Genomic DNA, 25,401 nt, shown 5'->3' with positions numbered 1-25,401 from the left:
GTTTTACAAGTACAGTACAACTGGCTGAGTTGAACTTTACTTGAGTTATTTTTCCATAAAACAAACAACTCTTAACCAAAAATAGCCGATCTACAAGCTCACAATGCATCTTGTGGTGAGCTTGTAGATCGGCTATTTTTGGTGAATGTCTCCCAAGAATAGGGATGCTGGGGTTTGAGTGATTGAATAATAAGTATAAACGTCTATTTATTTTAAATCCGTCCTATTAATGAAAAGGAGCGTTGTTGGCATGAGAAAACTTCCCCATTTGGGGTACAAGCATAGTTCCCTGGCTGCTACGATCTGAACTTGGAATGTGTGCACTGTCTGTCGGTGGCTCGGTGCTGACTGGCGGAGCCGCGGAGGCAGAGACAAGCACAGACAAGGGACTACGTCTTCACTAGCCTAAAACATGACGGTCGCGAGCGTTCATATCGCACGACCGTCATGCGTCTCCACTCCAGTGAGCCCGACTGTGGTTGTCTGCTGCAAAATCTCCGCAGATTTGTCTGTCTGACCGTCTCGTTGTACAATAGATCTAGTGTAGCCGCCAGCATCTCCGCACTGCTGTCTGTGCCATGGTCTGTGCATTGACTGTATTCACTTCCTGACTACGGAGTCCACCGAGGCTCAAACATCACCGCATTTTGCGTTGCGCGTTAACTTTGACAGGCTTAGAAAAATCAAATTTTTATTGGTATGGTCATGACGGGCCGCACAGACAGGCGGCGCGGGCCGCGGGTTGAGTAGCACTGAATGTCAAAAAAATTCAAAAATGAGGTGGTGCGTTTTGAGACGGGTTTTATCTTGCTACTAGCCCTGAATGCTGCCGCCTCAACCTGAGAACCAGTGGGGTATTCGTGGCGCAACGGTTTGAGCTACAAACGTCAGATTTAAAAAATAAAGTGCTTACCCAAGTCTCCTTTTACTCAGAAACGACACCGTTCAACGATGATTACACGCCGCTCCCGGATTGTTTAATAAAAAGCATTTTTTATCCTGTTTTCCCTTGTATTTCCCCCTCTAGTGGACAGTCGTGTCATCTCCGGTCGCTCATTGTAGTGAACGGAGATGATGCGAGGACGTGACTCTCCACTAGAGGGGGAAATTCAGGAAATACAAGGATAAAAATGCTTTTTATTAAACAATCCGGGAGCGGCGTGTAATTATCGCTGAACGGCGTCGTTTCTGAGTAAAAGGAGACTTGGGTAAGCAGTTTATTTTTGAGATCTGACGTTTGTAGCTCAAACCGTTGCGCCACGAATACCCCACTGGTTCTCAGGTTGAGGCGGGTAGCATGACGGTCATGTAAATATGACCGTCATGTATTCAGGGCTATCTTGCTACCAGGATTATATGAGGATTATAATTTACCTTAATGGCGCCTTCTCTTCCCCGCAGGTGGTTGCTCTGAACAAGCGCAGTAAGGAGGCAGAGTCTGCATTCCTGGGAATCTACAAGCAGCTTATCGAAGCCCCAGGTGAGTCTCCTGCCAGGTCCATAGACATGCATCCTCACAAACAACAACAACAACAACAACAACATCATAAATATCACGCGCGCGCTACCGCCGGAATTATCTATCCTCCTTCAAAGATCACCCTCCTCCCCACGGATCAATTTCACATCAGGTCTGTACTAATAGCGCTGGACTCGCCACCTCAAACATGCGCACACGCTGCATATGCACACACTTCTGTGCCCCGGATGCACGCAACGTTATGTACATGAACATGCATGCTAGTAAAAAGTAGTAGTAAAAAAAGAAAGTGCCACAATTGCATATTATCGTCACTGTCGGGCAGAAACCTTGTATCTCCAAGTTTCAAATTTGTATGTTTTTTTCGCAAAGTAAAGCACTGCTTCATCAAGCAAGGCCGTCGCACAAAACTAGTGAAAACAGCAGATCTAAAAGCACACAGATCGGCTTGCAGATCGGCTGTTTTCACTAGTTTAGTTAATTTTTTAAATGATAAATACAAAACGATCGCTTTTGGACATACAAGGTTTCCACCCGACAACGACGATATATAGATTCAAGATGCATATCGTATATATGCTTGCAGCTCTTATCCATTTTTCAGAGTCCATGCTCTCAGAGTTGGTTCCAAAAGCTCTGCATGAGGCCACTTCAAAACCTAGCACTGGTCCCTTGGTGTGGTGGGGGCTGAGGAGAGAACACAAGCAGATGGGGCGCCATTGAGTCCATACTACTGTAGTTACAGTAAGCTTTAGTGAGGTACACAGGTCTGATAAGGCCAACAGCAGAACGTTGTGGAGCAAAGGTCTTCAACAGGGGGTCCGGGACCCCTAGGGGGTCCTCAGAGTTACTACAGGGGGGCCTCCAAATCTTTGTGTGATAGTTTGTGACTGTTTTTTCTCCTTTTTCATATTAACCACTAGCGTCCATATTCTGAGAACTTTAGCCAGAAATAGAAGATCTACAAGCTTGTCTATTTTCGGCAAAGAACTTTGGTCTAGAGGGGAAAGAGAGCAGATTAAGTACAGAGTGAAAGGTCAAGTGTTTTAAGTATTGACGGTTCAAGTGGTTAAATATCTGAACACACAAATTGACATGAATCCAAAATACACTGATGATCATGCTGTCAAAAGATTATACTATAAGCAATCTATTAACAGGTTGTGGGCGGTACTAGCTTCATCTCTCTCTCATCTAAGGGGGTCCTTGGACTGAAAACGTTGAAGACCCCTGTCAGGCATTGACACTAAGGCTTGCCCACCTGCCCCCGGCAGGTAAAAAAGCTTTGGGGCAGGTGGAGTTTGCTTTCAGGTTGCCCGACAGGGCAAGTGCTTGTTTGAGAGGGGACGTAACCGTCTATAAGCAAGATACTGTCTAAACAACTGAACGTTGCAAGAGCACTCTGTCTCCTGGTCTGGAATGTAAAATAAGAGCACTGTTTACCTATAATGTGCTGTTTTCACTGTTAAAATAACCCATAGTCATATTCATTGTTATGTAGGTATTTGGCATACAAAATTAGGTATTGACATTTTTTAAAGCACAGCCCCAGGAAGTAAAAAAAAAGTGTTACATTGAACGGTAATTCAAATGTTACCTATCATTTTATAATTGACGATTGACTTTTTGGGCAAGTGGGCAAGAACTTTGGGCAAGTAGAACATGACCTGTACTTGCCCGATGGGCAAGTGCCTCTGAGACCTTTTAGTGTCAACCCCTGCCTGTTGTAGAGAGAGACAGGGAGAGAGAGAGACACAGAGAGAGAGAGAGAGAGAGAGAGAGAGAAGAGAGAGAGAGAGAGAGAGAGAGAGAGAGAGAGAGAGATTAGGCGATGTGTGTTTACTACACACATGCGCTGCATTGCTCTTTGTTGTAGGAGAGGGAGAGCTAAACGTTACACAATCTTTGGCTAAGATCAGAGGAACACTTGTGGCGGGGACGAGAGCTGTGCTGTTTGCACATTCAATGAATACAAGATAAAAGTCTGTGTCAGAGAAAACAACGGCGGCGGCGGCTGACTTTTAAAGGTCTCCATTTTTCCTTGATGTCCCCCCTGCTTGATATTGCACCACTATACATAGCGTTGTTCGTCGGGTGGAAACCGTGTATGTCCAAAACCGTTTGTTTTGCATTTATCATTTTAAAAATGTTTTAAACTAGTGAAAACAGCCGATCTACAAGCACACAACGCCTCGCACCGCGAGGCGTTGTGTGCTTGTATATCTGCTGTTTTCACTACTTTTGTGTGACAGCCTTGTGTGATGAAGCAGGGCTTTACTTTGCCAAAGAACGGACACATTTGAAACTCGGAGATACGAGGTTTCCACCCGACAACGACGACAGACGCACGCATGCACGTACACAAGCTCGCTTTGAACAGAGTTCTCTTCTTGATAAGAGGTGCCTTGTCTTTGAAGATGTATTCGGTTTGATTTCCTGACCTATACTTCCCCATATCAAGGGCTTAATGGAAGCCCGGGATGCCTCTGGTGTGCTACATGTTGTCATAAACCCATCTCCTGCAGAGAATAGGGTGAATTGACATGAGAACAAAGGCTTGAGCAAGACAGGCAAGTGACACGCATGCACAGAATATCACCTACGCCATGCATACTGTCACTGTTCATACATGGAAATGTGGCACGTACATGCACACGCACCAGTGGCGACAGTTCAGCAAAAGCTAGGGTATGGCAAAGATGGGAGTCCTCATGAAAAAATCGGGTTTGTCCGTTTTTCCCCCGAGTTTCTACGGTTTCTAGGGGTGGACATGGCAGCCTGGAACAGTTGTTCAAGTGCAGCTAAACTTGGCATGTTAGTAAACGTGCCACAATTAACAATATGCACCTGTGCAGCTGTCCTGCGGAACCATACCATTTTGTCAAGATGGGGAGAATACAAGTGTGGAGAATATAATTATAATACCTTGTTAATTTTGCATTTGTAGTTATTTTACTGTAATTTAACCACATAATAACCAGCACAAAGAGACATTCATGGATTTATATTTAAAAGTAACTTTTATTTTTCCCCCTGGACCCAGAATATGGCAGCTGCATACCCCTGCCATACCCAATTGACGCCCCTGACACGCACGCTCGCTCGCTCGCTCGCTCACACGCACAGAGGCATACGTGTGCATACAAGTGAACGCAGTCTTTCTGCAGTCTTTCTTCTGTCTGGGAATGTCATGCTGTTCTAGAGCATTCCTCACAGGTGGCCTTGGATTAGCATAGGCAGCCTCTTATCTCCGTTTGCCCTTACCTGAAGCACCTCTACAGTCAGCCTGCCTCACCACGGGCACAGACCAACTGGAATGGATGAATGATCCACATCATGCTCCTCCTCAGTGCAAGCTACATCAACATCACAACTCTCAGTTTCAGGTTCAAAACGTTACTGTTCCAAACGCACTCTGGTAGGCAGGCTCATTTACACTTGTATATACGGCCAGCATATAGCCTACGATCGCCTAGCATTCTTTGCAGACTTTTAGCTCCTTTCGGAACCTCTCCATCCACTATGTAGCTCCTCACTCTTAATATCATGACATGAGTTTAATTTGAACACTCATTTTGTCAGAGCTGCATAGCGGAGGGACTCGTCACTCGGGAGAGGTTCCGAAAGGAGCTAGCAGACTTTACTGTGTGTGTGGGTGAGTCTATAAGTCTATGTAAAGTTATTTTATATAAAACCTAAAGGAAAATACATTCATTGAAAATAAAATAAAAACAACAAATTAACAATGTAACTAAATAAGAAATATAATTGGATCAAAATTGTTGTGTTATACTGTATTAGCACCGAGCGGCAGGCATGCGTGCACACGTGCGCGTGCATGTGACGTCATGAATTTAGAGGGGAACCAGAACCACTTCTAAAATCCATATCACACCACTGGTCACAAGGAGTATGTAGCTGATGTGCAGAGGAACAAGCTATCCAACCCAGTTCCTCTCCCTGCTTGCACAGCTGCCCTGGCCAACCTGTAGGAGTAGCCAGAGATTGTCCCTCCCTGCCTGACCACCCTCAACACATGACCAACTGCTGTGTTTGTTGGAGTGCCCAACCAAGCCCCAGGCAGTGGCAGGCACCGCGGAAGATTCAAAAACACTGGTCTCCGTGGTGGCAGGCAGGGACCGCTGCACCACCTGGGTGCCCCCCGCAGACCTTATTTTCGGCATAAATCAAAAACCCTATGGGGGAAAGAGCAGTGGCGTCAGTTCAGAAAAAGCTAAGGTATGGCAACATGACTGGTGTCTTGCAAGACACCAGTCATGTTGCCATACCTTAGCAACAGGCATGATACATTTATTTTAAGAAGTTCCATTTTTTTCCCCAAAAGATTTCTATGGTTTCTTGGGCTGAATATGACAGTCTGGAACAGTTGTTCAAGTGCGGCTAAACTTGGCAGGTTTAGCCGCACTTGAACAACGTAAACGTGCCATAATTAACAATAATGAATTGCACCTGCAGCTGACCTGCAGAACCTGGTAATATACTATTCTGTCAAGATGGGGAGAATAAAAGTGTGGAGAATATAATTATAATTCTTACATTTTGCATTTGTAGTTATTTTAATGTAATTTAACAACATAACCAGCACAGATAGACAAAGAGACATTCATGGAAGTACCTTGTATTCCCCTCCCTGGACCCAGGGTATGGCAGCTGCATACCCCTGCCATACCCAATTGACGCCCCTGGGAAAGAGCTTTGTAAGTCTGTCAAGGGAACCCATGGCAAACTCACTTCTGGTTACTAGGACTACAAACTGCAGCACTCCATAGAGAGGGCACGTTAGAGTGGATAACTGATATGTGACCAGTCGTTAATGATAGCTGGATACAACAGGTCACATATTGAGTTGCCGCCAGCAGCACCCCTCCCTCGCATTGTTCTCCACTTGCATTCATTAAGTCTGCTGTTGGGCTATTCTGATTGGACCAATGGCCTTAGAGTCAGCACATGTACAGCATGCACGCACACGCACACGCACACACACACACACACGCACGCACGCACGCACGCACGCACGCACGCACGCACGCACGCACGCACACACATACACGCACGCAAGCACGCACACGCGTGCGCACACACACACACATACGCACGCACGCACACACACAAGGGTGAGCCACTTTCAAGTGAAATAATAGAAAAGGGGGTTGCAATGTCCTGCAATGAATAGTAATAACTGCATTAAGATTAACGAGCCCGGCGTGTAAAGAATAATTGCATCTGTCAAAAGATTAAAAATACATGAGCTGTAGCATTTGTTGGGTTGAGGGGGGGGGGGGGGGCGGGGTGGCGGCGCCTCCGTGTTGTGCTTGAGGGGGGCGGGGAGAGAGACGGAATGGGACCACAGCCAAATGACTGTCCTCCATTGTACCTGGACTCATCCATTCTGGCAAGGAGGGGGTGGGGGGAGGGGGTGACCTTGGACACCGCCGGCAAGATGTACAGTGACAAACAAGCGCAGGCGACCGTAGTAGGCCTACCTCACAGATGGCACGTGCTGCGAGGGGGCCAAGTACACAAATAACCTCCTCCCTGGTTGTTTTGGCTTCTGACTGCACAGCAAACTCCTGGGTGTTCGTTTAACTCTGAGAATGTCAACATTGACCCCTTACGAGTCCATTTTTACACTCTCAGAGTTAAACTATCACTCAGGGTTTTGCTGGGTGACTAAGGCCTGACAGTGTGTTGGCCCCAACAGAGCACATGGCATGGAGCGCCTTGCGGTGTCGTTCCAGATTTTTTTCCTCTTCAAAGACCGTCTAATATTTATGAAGTGTTTTTGTCCATTCAGAATGGGGGAGCAGTGGCTCAGGAGGTGTGGTGGCCGCTTGGGTAATGAAAGGTTCCTGGTTCGATCCCTGGCTCCTCCTGGCTTATAGTGTCCAGGGGTGGGAAAAGTACTCAAATTCTTTACTTAACTCATCCTGTGCCGATCCCGAACTAGTTCGGCTTTATTTCAATCCAATACAATTTTTTTTTTATTAATTCACTTACCCCGAGCTGCTTGTAGAGTCGTGGGTGGTCCTGGCTCGCTAGCCGCTAGCCAGCTAGCCATTCTACTCTGTCCGACGATATATTCCATTAAAAATGGTTTAAAATACATTTTTGAGCTCCCCAATGTTCACCCAATGTTCGGCGCCGCTTCCGATGAGTATACGAGTGTGCCGATCCCGAAGTAGTTCGGCTTTTTTTAATGAAATTAATAAAATGATAAGAGGCCTTCTGAAGCCTGGCCTGATTTTTCTAGCTACTAGCCGAAAGCTAGCAACCTCCCGGCCGGCCGTTATTTGCGAACGAAATCGCCAATCTCCGCCTAATCCAATGAAAGACCACATCTTTGAAGGCTTATATCTCTGGATTGTGTCTTTAGGGAAGCGGCGCGAGGTTTATTTACGGCGAAATCGCCCAAAAATGATCTTTTAGATGACAAAATGGGAATAGCCATTCTGTTAGCATTATCATCCGGGACCTTTCCATGACGTGCATGAACGTGAGCACGTGAGGTCCTGGAAGGTGAGGTCCTGGAAGCTAAAGCGCTCGCCTATGAGAGATACCCTGGCATTCTATGGCCCCTAGAGGGCGCTGGCACTAAATGAGTTAAGTAAGAGTATCAATACTGCAATGTAGAAATACTCTGCTACAAGTAGAAGTTTTGAATTCAAAATGTACTTGCGTACCAAAAGTAGAAAACACATTATGCAGGATGTCAAATTTCACAAGTTCACAATTTCTACAATGCGTTGCGTTGCTACGCATTGTGAGCTTGTAGATCGGCTATTTTCAAATGGCTGAAATGTACAGTACTGTATATAGGGCTGAAGTGATTTGTAATTATAATCAAAATCTACAAAGTAACTAGTTACTAAAGTTGTTTCTTTATATAATTGTAGTGGAGTAAAAGTACAATATTTGCCTCTGAGATGTAGTGGAGTAAAAGTAAAAGTATTGAAAATTGGAAATCACTCAAGTAAAGTACAAATACTCAAAATTGTACTTAAGTACAGTACTTAAGCAAATGTACTTAGTTACTTTACACCACTGATAGTGTCAAAGTGTGCCTTTCCTGATGAGCAGGTTGGTGCAGTGTGTGAATGAGTAAAGCGCTTTGGAGAAAGGCCCTACGGTATATAATAGCACTATTTACCATTTAGGTATTACGGAATCTAAGAAGGAAACAGCATAGGGTTAGGGGTTCATTCAGGTAGGAAGGGGCTGTTCAGTAATGGATCCTAATGTCATAACCATCACAGGGTTGACAAGTTTTCTCTCTAAGATTGCAGTGACGGAGGGCACTCGGGTGGCACAAGGGTGGCAAAATCTCGAAACCATTTAAAGGTATATTCAGTGATTCTATTTCATTCAAATAAAAATATAATTGGTACATTTTCCATTCATTCTCCTCACTAGAATGTGTGCTGACCATATAAGGACTTCCACCATGGCCCGTGTTACGAGCATAGCTAGATTCAGTTTTCAGAGGTAGCCAGCCAGTCCTCGACCAATCAGGGTAGAGTATGGCCATAGTTATGTTATGATGTTTAGTTATGATGGTCAAAATAAAAGTTTTGAGAACCACAGTCGCTCTGAATTAAGAACGTCTGCTGAACTACTGAACTTATAAAATGCCACAGTCTCGTAGTAAATCAGTATCATACATATCCTGAAGCTGGAGACGTAGGCCTCCCGATATTCAGTGATTGGGTCTAATGATCAAAACGAGAACATTATAATGGTGTAAAAAATCTATAAAAAACTAAACATTTCCATGCTGTAAGGCCAGTAAGGGACAAGATGACCCCCGGCTACTTTCATTATCACTGAATACACCTTTAATTTAAATATAATGTGCATCAGTCTATCAAGTAAAATATACCAGTAAGATGCCTAAGGGTGAAAAGCAACCTCACCCTTTAGGGCGAGGTGGCGTCATCTGTCTTGGCCATATATGGATTCTGTTAGTGTGGTTCTCCTAACAGGACATCATCTGGGATACAATCCCTTGCATGCCCATATATGGAGATCACTGCTCTAAGTATCTGACATCACTGTGGCCTGGGCCGCTTTATTCTTCTTTATTAATTCAGATCCCCATTAGCTGCCACCAAAGTAGCAGCTACTCTTCCTGGGGTCCACAACAAACATAACAATACGTATAATAACACAATACAATAAAAACATGTACAGTCTTGGTAGAAAACTAGGCAAAAAGAAAAGCTAGGTATATTAGGAGACACACAGTTGTCTCCTACATGACCAGACTGTAGGGGTCAATACTTACCAGTAAGACTCCCTAATCGGGCAAATAGGCCAAAAGTTTGTTTTACCAATTATCAAGACATACGGGCAGTTGACAGTTTGCCATGGTTACTCATTGAAGTTGAATCTCCATATATGGAGATAACCTACGCATCACACTAAGTCTGACCTCACCAGTCCATATTTGGGCATGAGCAACTTATGTCTCCATATATGGAGATATGATGACATCACACAGTCCTCAGCCGATGATGTGGTGTGATGTCATACAATACACAAACGAGCCCTACAGTATAAAGGGGCAATTCTTGCCAGGAAAGAAGCATTTCTTCGACTCAGACCTTATCGCCAGGGTTGGCTTATAGCAGCTGTCGGTAGGACCATATATGGATTCTGTTAGTGTGGATCTCCTAACAGGGCATCATCTGGGATACAATCCCTTTTATGCCCATATATGGAGATCCCTAACAGAATCCCTTTCATGCCCATATATGGAGATCCCTAACAGAATCCCTTTTATGCCCATATATGGAGATCCCTAACAGCATCCCTTTTATGCCCATATATGGAGATCACTAACAGCTAACATAATCCCTTTTATGCCCATATATGGAGATCCCTAACAGAATCCCTTTTATGCCCATATATGGAGATCCCTAACAGAATCCCTTTTATGCCCATATATGGAGATCCCTAACAGAATCCCTTTTATGCCCATATATGGAGATCCCTAACAGAATCCCTTTTATGCCCATATATGGAGATCCCTAACAGAATCCCTTGTATGCCCTTATATGGAGATCCCTAACAGAATCCCTTTTATGCCCATATATGGAGATCCCTAACAGAATCCCTTTTATGCCCATATATTATGGAGAAATCCCTGCTCTGAGTATCTGACATCAGTGTGATGTCACCTGTTTATGCCCATATATGGAGATCCCTGCTCTGCGTATCTGGTTGCTATGGTAAACAGTTGGTTGCTAGGGTAAAAAAACATGGTTGCTATGGTAAACAGTTGGTTGCTAGGGTAAACAGTTGGTTGCTAGGGTAAAACCATGGTTGCTAAGGTGGTTGCTAACGTACACTAACAGACCAGCAACAACAGACTGTTGCCACAGCAACGTACACAAAGGTTTGTGTACACATGTGGTGTGATGTCATACTGATGCGGAGATATGAGCAGGGCAAAGGTGTGACGTGTGACGTGTGACAGACGGACGGACGGACGGCCGGTGGAGGTTTTCATAGTAAACTGCTCCCTGACGGTTGCAATTAGATTCAACATATCCGTGGTTTGCAGAAACATGGCAAAAAAAAAAGAGAAAAAAAAACATTCTGTGGCGACTGTTTTGCCGGATTTTACTCTGTAGAAAGAAATGTACTTTTTCCTGATTACTTTTATTGGGCCCCTCAGGCCACATGTGAATCCATCGTGAATTGTGTTTCATTAGAATGCCTATATTTTGACTTGCCACATACACATGTTTCTGGCATCTTCCCGTGCTTTGCATTATTACTACTACCAATCTGTGGCTTGGGAAGGCGCCTGTTTTATCCGTTCAGATATCTGTTCACACCTCCTGATTGCTGAATGTAAAAACGAACAAACAAACAAAAAGAAAACCCATTCAGAACGAAACAACAGCAACAGTGCCAGTCTCGCTTCTCCCTGTCTCACGCTCTCCCAGGCACGTGCACACATAGACATCAAAGGTGGCTTGAGCCCCTGCCCTTTTATCCGTCTGTAAAAAGTGCCCTCTCCAGACCATGAATGCAGTTTTTACTATGGTGAAATAAATAGATTATGCTTAGTTCAGTGTGGTAACAAGCACCGAAAATAGCTTGTGAGCTTGGAGGTCTGCTATTTTTGATATTTTCACTAAAAGGCCCTTTTAGAAATGTCAGCCCCTGCCTCTCTAACATTCTCTGCACGTCCCTGCGCTCTCCTCTCTCGTCTGCCAATCCGCCACCTCTCTCTCTCCCTGGTGTTTTGGCGTCGGCGCGTTTCTCCGACTGCGAGGTGCGTTTGAACGTCGGCGCGTTCGTTTGCCGCCTCCGCGAGGGGAGCGGGAGCCCTGTCGCCAGGGGCGTAGCCCCGGGTCTGACGCTCCAGGTGTTTGCTCTTCCTCGTCTTCCTCTTCAGTACACACACACACACACACGCACACTTACACGCACACACACACACACTCCTCCCTCAGGATCCGGCCCACCCCGCCACTCTCCCCGCCATACCCTCGCCCCGCTCTCCTTCGCCTTTAGAACGCGGATCCTTTCATCTGAGCGAGGAGCTCACCGCGAGTGTGCGCGTGGAGATGCTGCTCAGAATAGAGCCCTCAAAGTGTGTGCTGGGGCCCGCGGCAGGTCGCTGTGTGTGTGTGTGTGCGCGTGTACGTGTGTGATCCAATTGTGGCAACAGCGCTTGCTAGTGGTGGATCACCGGTACTGCCGAGGACTGCACATACCGGACACAAGCACACATATCGTCGTTGTCGGGTGGAAACCTTGTATGTCCAAAACCGTTTGTTTTGTATTTTTGTAAAAAAATGAATTAAACTAGTGAAAACAGCCGATCTACAAGCACACAACGCCTCGCACCGCGAGGCGTTGTGTGCTTGTAGATCGGCTGTTTTCACTACTTTTGTGCGACGGCCTTGTCTGATGAAGCAGGGTTTTAATTCACGAAAAAAACATACAAATTTGAAACTTGGAGATACAAGGTTTCTGCCCGACAGTGACGACACGCACGCACACACACATTTGGTTTTGTCTCATTTGTTTAGCATCATCCTGCAATATTATCAGATGATCATATCATCATACTGTGTATTTTGTTATGACGGGTGACAAACAGTGTCTGCGAAGTCAAACACATTAACGTCGGACATTTTCCTGTGGGCTGCTGCGGGGAGATCTGAACAAACAGCGTGCACTGACCTTAGCGATTCAGCTTCATTCGAATGCATAAAGAGAAGTTCTTCCCTGCTTGTCTCTTTTACAGGGGCATTCGGCAGGGGGAGCGAAAGCCTGCGAGGCATCGTAGAGCTGGTTTTATTATCATTGCGCAGCCTGAGCACCTATGGTCAAGAGATGAGATGCAAAGGGAAGGGGAGTGCTGTGTTGCGTTGCATCATGCCCCGCGCAGGGGTGTCACACCACAACTCTGGGCCCTGGGTACGAGGATTCACTGCGGGCCCCCCCCATGAATGTTAGCTATTGAAAAATAGCAGATATACAAGCTCGTATATCCTGCTATTTTTGAAAAATCGTGAAAATGTGTGCAAGAAACTGAACAATGTTTCCATGTCAGTGGTGCTAAAACCTTTTCATGTCAAGGACCCCCAAGATGATATGTATTTGGCCATGGACCCCCATCTCAAAATATTTAGTTCTAGGGACCCCCCTGTTTAAAAAAATACGTATATTCAAAGATTTTCACTCATTTTCACGACTTTTCAAAAATAGCAGATCTCCAAGCTGTGAGCTTGTATATCTGCTATTTTTCAATAGCTAAAGTTACTACGGCCCCTCCACCTTGGGCCCTAGTAACTCAGTCCCACTCCCCCCCCCCCCCCCCCCTGTGACACCCATGGCCCCGTGTGCGCTTGTGGCTCGCGTCTATCCGAGATGAGAACAGTAAAAAAAAAAAAAAAAAAAAAAGAAGGAGCTGACGGAGAATGAAAGCTCTCTGGGCGGGATGTGGAGATTATGCACAAGTGATTAATAAGAGCAGTAATAAACAAAGGCCCAGGAGATGTTTGAGGTGCTTAATAATGCATTATGTTCATAAAAGAGCCGGGCCTCTCCAACTGGTCCCTGTGGAGCAAGGAGACCCCACAGGGACCGAGGCGGAGTGTGCTCTTAAAAGAGAGCAAGTGCGCGTGTGCGCGATGTATGTGCGTGGCGTGCGCATGAGTGCGAGCGTGCGTTGCATCAGAGAGTGGACGAAATCTGATGATGGGACTGAAATTAATGTGAAGCCTATAAATTGATCTAAATGAGGGATTTCATGGTCTAAATGAATCATTTTTTTGTTAAAGATGTGCCACGTGTATTTAATCAGTCAACGTTTGAAAATCACAGTGATTATATCCCCAAAAACGTAATTATTTATTTCGTAAGCGCAGGTCTAAAGAGGAGCGATGAATGTAAAAGTAATCCACAACGCACTACAAACTATACTTCAAAGGCGTCAGCAGTTTTCTGAAATGTTTTTTGTCTAATGGTGGATGCCTTATTTTGTAATTAAACTCTTCGTATTGTTCTCCTCCGAAACGCTTTTCAGTCAAAATGAGAAGTAGGTCATTTTTTTTCATGATTTCTCTCCTAACTTTCTTTCTGGTGTCATCCTTTTTTGCTACTTATCTCTTGTCTCCACTCTCATGCAGTGCTTGTGTCCTTCAGTCAGTGAGACACAGATATAGAACTGAAGCAAAAGAAGTATGTTCATAAATGTGTCTTTCAACTTTGTTTTGTTCCCTGGAACTAAATATTTTGAGATGGGGGTCCGTGGCCAAATACATATCATCTTGGGGGTCCTTGACATGAAAAAGTTTGAGCACCACTGACATGGAAACATACGTAACTTTCTTGCACACATTTTCACAATTTTTCAAAAATAGCAGATATACAAGCTCGCAGCTTGTATATCTGCTATTTTTCAATAGTTCATGGGGGGCCCGCAGTGAATCCTTGTACCCAGGGCCCAGAATTTGGTGTGACACCCCTGGATATTACACTAGACAGTATCAAAGCCACCGCACTTGACTTCACACAAGTTGCGTTTTCTTCACTTGGCCCCTCTCTCTGCCCCCCCCTCCTCCTTTCTCCACATCAAGGTAAAGCGAGAAGAAGCTTCGTTTCTCTGCTCGCTGGATATCAAGTCCTCCTTAGGACGTATTGTTATATCAACCTAGTTTTTTAGTCCATGACAACAATATTACAACATTGTTACTGTTTGTTGCAGCAGAAGCAGAAGCTGTTTATGGACCTTGAAGTCCACTCAGAGAAGGGGAGTGAGGAGGAGGGAGGGGAAAAAAAACAAGTCTGTTTTGAATGAAAAGAAAAAACCTTGAAGCACAGCCTTGTAAATTAATTTGTTCGTGTTGTATGATGGGAACACAGCTGGCCTCATTAACATGCGCACAACAAATAATTATAGCAGGGTTTTTTTCCTCTCTCCCTCTCTCTCTTTCTCATTCCTCTCTCTCTCTCTCTCTCTCCAGCCAGCTAGTGCTTGGCTAATGGGCTTGCTGGGTTAATTATGTCAGAGCGTAATTACACAGGGCCCAGGGAGACGTAATGGTGCGCCCTGCTGAGCCCACACCGCCTAATGATGGTGTATCGCTGACAGGGCCAAGACGGACCGCCCCGACACACCTGCTTGTCTTGCCGCGCAACCCCCCCACCCACCCACCTAGACGCGCATCCCGAACCTGTCCACTCTCTCTCTCTCCCCTCTGTTGCTTCCATGACAGGCATACGTACATATACCGGTACAGCGCTCCTGGTTTGGAGAGGCTTCGGTGTAGCACCCACCATGGACTGTCTATCAGTGTTGATTTCGTCGACTAAAACTATGACGAAAAATGATTGTCGACGGCGTTTTCTTCACTGACGAAAACGGAATAAAAACTAAATAAAACATAAGCTGCGCTGACTAAAGCTAAGAATAAATATATTGACAATTTCGGGGGCTGCCGATAAGTCCAAAGGTTCATTAGTCCGAAGGTTCATTAGTCCGAATTTAGTTAGGGTTACTGAGGTTAGGGTTAGGGTTAGAGTTAGGCATAGTATTCTTAAGAAATTCGGACTAATGAACCTTCTGACTAATGAACATTCGGACCAATGCCATGGCACCGCATTGTAGTGGCTGATTTTACAACTGGTTGCGTGTGAAAATAGAAGATCTACAAGCTTGTAGATCTTCTATTTTCAGCACGCAACTCCTAAGATCAACCAAACATAAAACGACTCTCTCCACTAGTCCCTCCCTAACGTTTTAGTCTAGTTTTTATTTTACTACAATGCTGCGTATTTTGGCAAGGCCTGCCAAAATGCATTTCAGTTGACTAAATCAACTGTAGATTTAGTCGCCTAAAATCGTATGATATTTAGTCGACTAAAATTAGACTAAAACTAAAACTTTTCAGGTGACTAAATTATGACTAAAACTAAAAGACATTTTATTCAAAAGACTGTCAAAATTTGCTTTCAAAAACAACACTGGCTTCCATGACAGGCATACGTACATTACCGGTACAGCGCTCCTGGTTTGGACTTTGGACTTGGAGAGTCTTTGGTGTAGCACCCACCATGCTGTCTATAGGTTGAAGGTTCCCTAGCTCACAGCACTGCCCCCTGCCGAGAGATGAGCAATAGCAGAGAAACACCGGCCCATCGGCCAAAAGCAAGCACAGCGCAGTATGGTGTGAACTCTTGGCCAAAGATGATGAAACTCCAATCTCAATGTACAGTAATTCGGTTTCTACAAAAGACCGTAGTGTAAGGCTTTACCATTATTAAGCCATTTAGGACTGAGGGTGATTCTAAAGACGCCTTCAAAAACCTGACCCAAGTTTTCCGAAAAGATATTTGTTCAAAAATATAAAATAATGATTCAAAAATATGTTGCAATAGTATATACAGACAGTACATCATTGGTTCCCAAACACTGGGTCGGGACCCATTTGTGGGTCGTGGACACATTATGGGTCCCTTAAAATGTAGTTTCCTACATTTAAATATATATATACTCTGTATATATATATATATGTATATCGTCGTTGTCAGGTGGAAACCTTGTATATCCAAGTTTCAAATGTGTACGTTCTTTCGCAAAGTAAAGCCCTGCTTCATCGTACAAGGCCGTCGCACAGAAGTAGTGAAAACAGCTGATCTACTTGTAGATCTGCTGTTTTAACTAGTTAAAGAAGGTCTCGGCCTGAAAAGTTTGGGAACCACTGCTGTACACACAGCAACAAGAACCCCAAAAGGGGATCCCGTCCTAAATAAGTTAACATTGGTCAAACTATTCCAGCTTGTGTGACTAATTGAGTTGGATTTCTAATGCCAGGGGGACCTGGCTTGGATGACTGCTCATCATCGCAAGTGGACAGATGTGAAGTTTGTCCAGAATGACCTTCCTTGAACCCTCCTCATCCTCTCCGCTCAGCCACGTCTCCACCCAGTCACTTTGATTCATGTGGAGACGGACCTGTGTTTCACGGGATGAATATGATGTATTAACGCATTTAGAACGGGTACACATTTTGTGTATCTTTATTTTATGCTTTAACTATTGAAAAATAGCAGATAGATCTGCTATTTTTGAAAAGCCGTGAAAAAATTTGAATATATGTATTTTTTAAGCTAACGTTTGTAACTCAAATTTTGCTTCTGGGTGGACCCTGGAATGAAATATTTTTAGATGGGGGTCCGTGGCTAAATAAATGTCATTTTGGGGGTCCTTCACATGAAAAGGTTTGAGAACCACTGACATAGTAGTCTCTCAAGAACAGACTAACTGAGCTCCAGTTAAGTGAAAAGGACCTTTTCTTTGACGATGGCTGGCCAGATTGCTGACATAGAAACATATGGTTTTCAAAAAATCTTAGAAGGATTCAAAAGACACTTATAGAATCAGGTCAAAATTCTAATTTTCATGATTTTTTCAAAAATAGCAGATCTGCTATTTTTCAGTAGTTAAAGCATAAAATAATAATACACTATAATGTGTACCCGTTCTGAATGGATTAAATGTCCGGTGATTTATTAGCCTCAACGAGGTGCTGTTCCGTGATCCGTTATCGCCGACCTCTGCGTAGACGTCCAATCAGCCATAATTAAGATAAGGGCCGAATTAAAAAATTAACTCTTTATTTGCACGCGCAGAGTGATGTGACTCACTCACTAGTGTAGATTGCACTATACTGTAGGTCGCGCATGTTCTGTGTCTTGTTCAGGAGAGCAGTGTTGTTTTTGACAGCAAGTTTTGATTTAGTTTTAGTCATAGTCTTTTGAATAAAATGTCATTTAGTTTTAGTCGTTTAATTTAGTCACCTGAAAAGTATTAGTTTTGGTCTAATTTTAGTCCACTAAATATCATAAGATTTTAGGCGACAAAATCTACAGTTGATTTAGTCAACTGAAATGTATTTTGGCAGGCCTTGATGGCATCGTAATGACTGATTTTACTCTTGGTTGTGTGCCGAAAATATGTGCGCTGAAAATAGCAGATCTACAAGCTCACAACGCGTCGCAGCGTAACGCGTTGTGAGCTTGTAGATCTGCTATTTTCAGCACGCAACACCTGAGAGCAACCAAACATAAATGACTCTCTTCTCCACTATAGTCCCTCCCTAACGTTTCAGTCTAGTTTTTATTTTGTTGACGAATACATTTAGTCTTAGTTTCAGTCACCACAGCTTACTTTTTATTTCGTTTTTATTTCGTTTTCGTCAGTGAAGAAAACGCAGTCGACAAACATTTTTCGTCATAGTTTTAGTCGACAAAATCAACACTGATCAGTTGAAGATTATGAGCACTGGACGCTTGACATGGACTGGTTGGAGAGTTTTTACGGTTGGTTGGTTGGGAGGAGGGTTATGCTGCCCACGTTGCAAGACTGACTGCGCAAAGAAAGAATGGAACATAGTGGAAGTTTGTGTAATGTATGGAAAAGGGGTAATCTTGATTCACGTTGATTATCAACTTAGCACAGTCATCAGTCAATCAGTCAATAAGTATTTCCTCAGTTTAGTGCAGAGTCCACAACTGCACTTAAACTTCTTATCAGATGTTTATGTGTATATGTTTATTGTTTAATATGTCCCACTTAAAGGACAACTTTGTTTTTTTTACAACAAGGGTCCATATTTTAGAATTAAAGAAAATAAAAGATGAGTGTTACAATGTTTTCATTTACTCCTTTCTATTGTTTTAGAGATTTTAATGGGTTTGATTTCAGTGGCTGGGGGAATGGGGGAAGTGGCTAAATATGTCTTTTTACACACAATAAGCCCATTCCCAAGATGCACTGCAATCTTTCATGGACAGATGTGACTTGCACGCATGCCCCATCCACTGAAATCAAGATCGCTAAACGTGCTAAAACGATTGAACGAAGTAAATGAAAACAGTTCAAGACTCACCTTTACTTTTCTCTAATTACAATCTAAAATATGAACCCTTGTTGTAAAAAAACAAAGTTGTCCTTTAATGTTTCGCAATTTACCCACCCACCCACCTACCTACCTACCTACCTACCTACCTACTGTACCTACCTACCTACCTACCTACCTACCTACCTACCTACCTACCTACCTACCTACTTACAGTACCTACCTATCTTTGAATATATGTATTTTCAAAGCGAACGTTTGTAACTCAAATTTTGCTTCTGGGTGGACCCTGGAATGAAATATTTTTAGATGGGGGTCCGTGGCTAAATAAATGTCATTTTGGGGGTCCTTCACATGAAAAGGTTTGAGAACCACTGACATAGTAGTACCTAGCTCTATCTGTTTTTGGTTCGTTGAATTTTCCGTTTGAGTGTTGAGCGTTACCCTGCTAAGACGATTGAACGAAGTAAATAAAAACAGTTTAAGACTCACCTTTACTTTTTTCTAATTACAATCTAAAATATGAACCCTTGTTGTAAAAAAACAAAGTTGTACTGTTCGCAATGTACAGTACCTACCTAACTAACTACCCACCATACATACATACGGTACATACATAACATAACCCACCCACCTACCTACCTACCGGTACCGTACCTACTTACCTAGCTAGCTCTATCTGTTTTTGGTGTGTTGAATGTTCCGTTTGAGTGTTGAGCGTTGCCCTGGAAAATAATTTGCCAGCGATGCCTATTAGCTACATCAATTAGGAGCACAATCCTCCGTAGGTATCAGCACTCTTTCTTGACTCAACCTCAATAACTGTAGATCCCGGGCCATCGGGGAGTAACCCCGCTGCTCCTCTTTGACGGGGTTAATTTTGTATACAGACTTAAACCCATTTAGGCCTGCTTTAACCAGTGAAAAATAGCAGATGTACAAGCTCACAGCGCGGCACCGAGTGCCGCGCTGCGAGCTTGTAGATCTGCTATTTTTGAAAAAGTCGTGAAAATGTGTGCAAATCTTTGAATATGTGTATTTTCGAAGCGAACGTTTGTAACTCAAATTTTGTTTCTGGGTGGTCCCTGGAACAAAATATTTTGAGATGGGGGTCCGTGGCCAAATAAATATCATTTTGGGGGTCCTTCACATGAAAACGTTTGAGAACCACTGACATAGTAGTCTCTCAAGAACAGACTAACTGAGCTCCAGTTAAGTGAAAAGGACCTTTTCTTTGACGATGGCTTACCAGATCGCTGACATAGAAACATCGGTTTTTCAAAAAACCTTAGAAGGATTCAAAAGACACTTATAGAATCGGGTCAAAATTCAAATTTTCCCGATTTTTCAGAAATAGCAGATCTACAAGCTCGCAGCGCGGCACTCGGTGCCGCGCTGTGAGCTTGTATATCTGCTATTTTTCAATAGTTAAAGCATAAAATAATGATACACAAAATGTGTACCCGTTCTAAATGGATTAACTTATATCCCTTCACTTTAAATTTGACTTTTCTTTACTCCCCTGTCACTGATTGATAATCCCGGCTTGTCCATGTGTGAGAGATCCCTTACTATAATCTCTGTCCTTTGATCATTAAAAGTTGAAAGGATATATGGGAAAGAGGCTGATAAAGTGATTTCTGTGACAGTGGGTCGATGGAATAGCTGCGCTTTAAGTCATCCTGTTTGTCTTAGAAGAGCTGTGCTCTTAATGGTGATGTCCCTTGTGACTGATGCAATATCTCCAGAGCTGGTGTAACAATGAGTGTAGACTGCGTTTGACTGTAAACGGTCCTGGGAAAAAATAGTTCAATCAGTTATCGCCCCAAAAGTTTTTTTGTGTGTGTTTTTTTCCCCCTTTCTGATGAAAATGCAGATACGGCAATGTGCAGCAACGCATTGGCGAGTATTTCAACAAATTGCATATTTTACAAGTTGTGTTTGTGTGTGTGTGTGTTTATACATATTTTTTTTACATGTCTTGGATATGTGTGTATTACTGTTGCCCTTCTGGCTGAGATGTCGTAGTCTCTCTGCGGCGTCTGGCAAAGTTCAGTGGTCGGCGGGTTTCAACTTCATCAGTGAAAAGTCTCTTCAGTCAGTGCCCCACACTCACTCGCGACGGGAATCTGATCGGCTTCTGCACAGAAGAAGTCTTAAGATGAGCGGGATGAAAGCCGCGGGAGTAAAGTTTGTGCAGCAAAGCAGCGATTTCCCCCGTCTTTAAGAGTTTTGAAGGGCTGCTGTGTGTGCGCGCGCGCGTGTGTATGTGTGTGTGCGTGTGCAGGGGCGTCACAAGCGGGGGGGAAAGTGGGACTGAGTTACTAGGGCCCAAGGTGGAGGGGCCCTAGTAAGTTTAGCTGTTGAAAAATAGCAGATATACAAGCTCACAGCGCGGCACCGAGTGCCACGCTGCGAGCTTGCAGATCTGCTATTTTTAAGTCGTGAAAATGTGAAAAAATCTTTGAATTATGTATTTTTTAATCGAACATTTGTAACTCAAATTTTGCTTCTGGGGGGGGGGGGGGGGGGGGGTCGCTGGAACTAAATATTTTGAGATGGGGGTCCGTGGCCAAATACATAACATCTTGGGGGTCCTTCACATGAAAAAGTTTGAGCACCATTGATATGGAAACATATAGGTTTCTTTAGGTTTCTTTATTGCTATATAGATTTATTTATTGCTATATAGGCACTCGGTGCCACACTGTGAGCTTGTATATCTGCTATTTTTCAATAGTTAAAATTCATGGGGCGGGCCCGCAGTGAATCCTTGTACCCAGGGTGTGACGCCCCTGTGCGCGCGTGTGTGTGTATGTGTGTCTGTGAGAACACACGTGCACATGGTGGCTCCCCCCCCCCCCCCCCCTCCTTGTCAAGCAGCTCCCCCGAGTCCCCCTCTCTGTGCTTTGGCACTAAGAAGTCACCTCCTTTGGTGTTCGGCAGGCAGGTACACAACAGGAGCACTTCTCTCTCTCTCTCTCTGAGCTGTTGAACTTTTCGGGTGGGGGGGGCGTAAGGAGGGGGGGGGGGGGGGGGGGTAGGAAAAGGGAAAAGATTAAAAACAGCCCTGTGATGTGGAGTGCCGAGCCTGCCTCCTGAGGATTCCTGGCATAATAATTTAAATGATCAAATGATACAGAGGAGACTTGTTAGCTGAGAAACAGCCTCCTAGTTGGCCCCATGGGCCCTAGTGCTGCCGCGCATGCATTGCAAAACAGCTCCTCTGTTGTGCTAAAGAATCCCGCTTCTTCTCTCTCTCTCTCTCTCTCTCTCTCTCTCTCGCTCTCCTTCTTCCCTTTTCAGGAGCTGACTTTTTCCCGTACTTTGTTGGATTTACCTAGGTGTATACTTTGGGACTTAAGTCCCTGTCATATTATTTCCGTGGCAATCTCTCTTTGTGTTTTCCGCTGTCATTTATCAGCATGCAAGAAAGAGGACTCATTAGATTTGATCTGGGTACATTTGAAGGGACGGGAACTGCACATGGTGTCATTAGGTCCAGCCTATGTGAGATTTTCAAAGGCAAAGCCTCGGCAGGGGAGGGAGTTGGAAGAGTCACTCTTTGGAACCGAGTCTCGGCGGAATAGTCTGCTACTGTTGATACTGGCACACTGGAAACCTCTGTAATGTGCTTTACTTAGCACGCACGCACACATGTACTCACACACACACGCACGCACGCACACACACACACACACACACACACACACACACACACACACACACACACACACACACACACACACACACACACACACACACACACACACACACACACACACACACACACACACACACACACACAGAGAGAACAGAACACTTGCAGTGTATAACTTTTCCTTTTGAGAAGCACACTCTACAAATCTTTATTTCTTCTTCTCTGTGAACGTGTAAATCTACTACTGTACCGTGCATAGGGATGGGACGATAAGCGATATTATCGTTTATCGTGATGAAAAACACGATAATCGTATCGCGGAGATTTAATTTCTCGTGATATCGTCCTCCGTCATGCACTGGGATCAATTCACCTTTTATTTGCCGAGCTGCATCACCGGCACCACTTAAACCCTCTATAATTTTTTGTTAAAAGGTACTTATAATTTACATACTTGATACATAGTTGATACAGTCTTTTTTCACACAGTCTTTTTTCACAGTCTTTTTTCAACACGTCGCGTTGTGAGCTTGTAGATCTGCTATTTTTTGGCAAACGTTCCGCCCCAGGATAATGGCTTTTGATTATCGCGATAATATCGTAAATCGCGATTTCTTTTTTTTAATTTCTTTTTTAGCTTTTTTATGCCTTTATTTGATAGGATAGTAGACTGACAGGAAATGGGGAGAGAGATGGGGAATGACATGTGGCAAAGGTCGTCCGGATCGGGAATCGACCCGGCGACGCCAGCAGGCATCATAGCCTAGTATGTGGTTTGCGCCTTTACCACTAGGCCAGCGGGCGCCCCAATTGCGATTTCTTTTGTCACAATAATCGTGATGTGACATTTTCATACCGTCCCATCCCTAACCGTGCATGTGTGCACATTTATAGGCTAGATATTTCTTGACGTGTGTGTGTGTGTGTGTGTGTGTTTGTATGTGCGTGCGTGTGCATGCGTGCGTGCGTATGTGTGTGTGTGTGTGTGTGTGTGTGTGTGTGTGTTCACAGACCCGGCTCCTGTGCTGGAGGCCACACACACCCTGGAGGAGAGGCTCCAGCAGATGCAGAGTTTGGCCCCTGACAGCGAGGCCCTGGTGCGAGAAATCACTGGCTACTGGAGGAAACACCTGGAGTGCCTTGAAAAGACAGGTCAGCTCACAAACCGTACACGCCATCGACAGTCTTTTTTTCCCCTCCTCCTTCCCGAGGCACAGATTAACCCATTTAGGGCCTAGAAGAATTATTGAATGCTTTAACTATTGAAAAATAGCAGATATACAAGCTCACAGCGCGGCACCGAGTGCCGCGCTGCGAGCTTGTAGATCTGCTATTTTTGAAAAAGTTGTGAAGATGTGTGCAAATCTTTGAATATATGTATTTTTTAAAGCGAACATTTGTAACTCAAATTTTGCTTCTGGGTGGTCCCTGGAACTAAATATTTTGAGATTGGGGGTCCGTGGCCAAATCCATGTCATTTTGGGGGTCCTTCACATGAAAATGTTTGAGAACCACTGACATAGTAGTCTCTCAAGAACAGACTAACTGAGCTCCAGTTAAGTGAAAAGGACCTTTTCTTTGACGATGAATGATGATGATTTGGCCAGATTGCTGACATAGAAACATGTTTTTTTTTAAACCTTAGAAGGATTCAAAAGACACTTATAGAATCGGATCAAAATTCAAATTTTCATGATTTTTCAAAAATAGCAGATCTACAAGCTCGCAGCGCGGCACTCGGTGCCGCGCTGTGAGCTTGTATATCTGCTATTTTTCAATAGTTAAAGCATAAAATAATAATACGCAATAAATGTGTACCCGTTCTGAATGCGTTAAGTGGCGCTTGACTCTGTGTGCGGTCCTGCACCGTGCACCTGGCAGCTCTTATCTCCTTGCTACGGAGAAAACGCTTCATAAAAACACACACAAGGACAACACCTTTTGAGTGTTAACCTTGGAAATACCAGCTCGCGTGTTGCGGAGAACAAATAACGCATTCAGACATGAGATGATGCAACCTGATAGGTAGAGTATTGCATCAATATTGCCAGACAAGGGGCTCCATTTCCATAAGGTCCTCCTGTGTCTGCTCATGTAATACTGTAATTTAACATCACAATGATGTGCTGTTGCAGGAGCAGTGGTGGCCTAAAGCAGTGTTTCTTAACCACTGTGCCGCAGACAGTGAAGTCACAATTTAAGGACTTTTAACACTCGGGTGACTGAAAATAAAAATCCCTTCCACTCTGACTGCATTTATCAGTCAAATTGACAGGTAAATTCTCTCCCTTTTGGCCCAGGAGAGCAACACCTCCTCCCCTGCTGCCAGCGGGGGTTCTATTGTCTTCCAAATGTGAATTAGCATTTCAATTGACCTCTCAAATGGGGAGCGCAAAAGGTGTGAAATTCTCTCCTTGCTTCTGGGAGGGAGAGGAATGGGTGAGACCCGTCTTTATGACCCATAACTAACAGTCAGAGTGGTATAATGGTATATTATTTCATACTTAGGAAACGTTTCAGAAGGGGGAAAAAAACGAGAACATGTCTTGAGTATTTAGGAAAAGTCATGGAAGGGGACATTTCTGAGACCTTCACGGGTAGAGTTATTGCACTTTGCGATCTCAAATCGGTCAAAATGACCTGTTAGTCACCCGTGTGTTTGTAAAAGAGTTTGTTTGGTGAGGGCAAGGTGTTCAGAATTTGACAAAACCAAAGTTCCAAAAATGAAGATTTTTTATTTTCTTCTTGCAAGTTCAAAAATGTAAAGTTGAAAAAATAGAAATTAGACAAAAACGAAAATAACAAACAATGCCTAAAGCACCGAAATACCTTAAATCAGGCAAGCTGTATAAGTA

The 25,401-nt window shown here is 44.0% G+C and overlaps 1 protein-coding gene across 3 annotated transcripts in view; it reads left to right on the top strand.

The window, feature by feature from the left end:
* The window catches only part of cux2b (cut-like homeobox 2b), a 223,514-nt gene that overhangs the window by 162,006 nt on the left and 36,107 nt on the right, over positions 1-25,401 (top strand). For all 3 annotated transcript variants that reach the window (XM_080739266.1, XM_080739265.1, XM_080739267.1), the window contains exons 4-5: positions 1,402-1,480; positions 23,558-23,698. In XM_080739266.1, the coding sequence (XP_080595392.1) occupies positions 1,402-1,480; positions 23,558-23,698 (220 nt within the window). The remainder of the gene's footprint in view (positions 1-1,401; positions 1,481-23,557; positions 23,699-25,401) is intronic.

This window comes from Nannobrachium achirus (assembly GCF_963921795.1).
Source record: "Nannobrachium achirus genome assembly, chromosome: 12".
Lineage (NCBI taxonomy): Eukaryota > Metazoa > Chordata > Actinopteri > Myctophiformes > Myctophidae > Nannobrachium > Nannobrachium achirus.
Note: the sequence above shows the minus strand (reverse complement) of the source record. Positions and strands in the feature narration are given on the sequence as shown.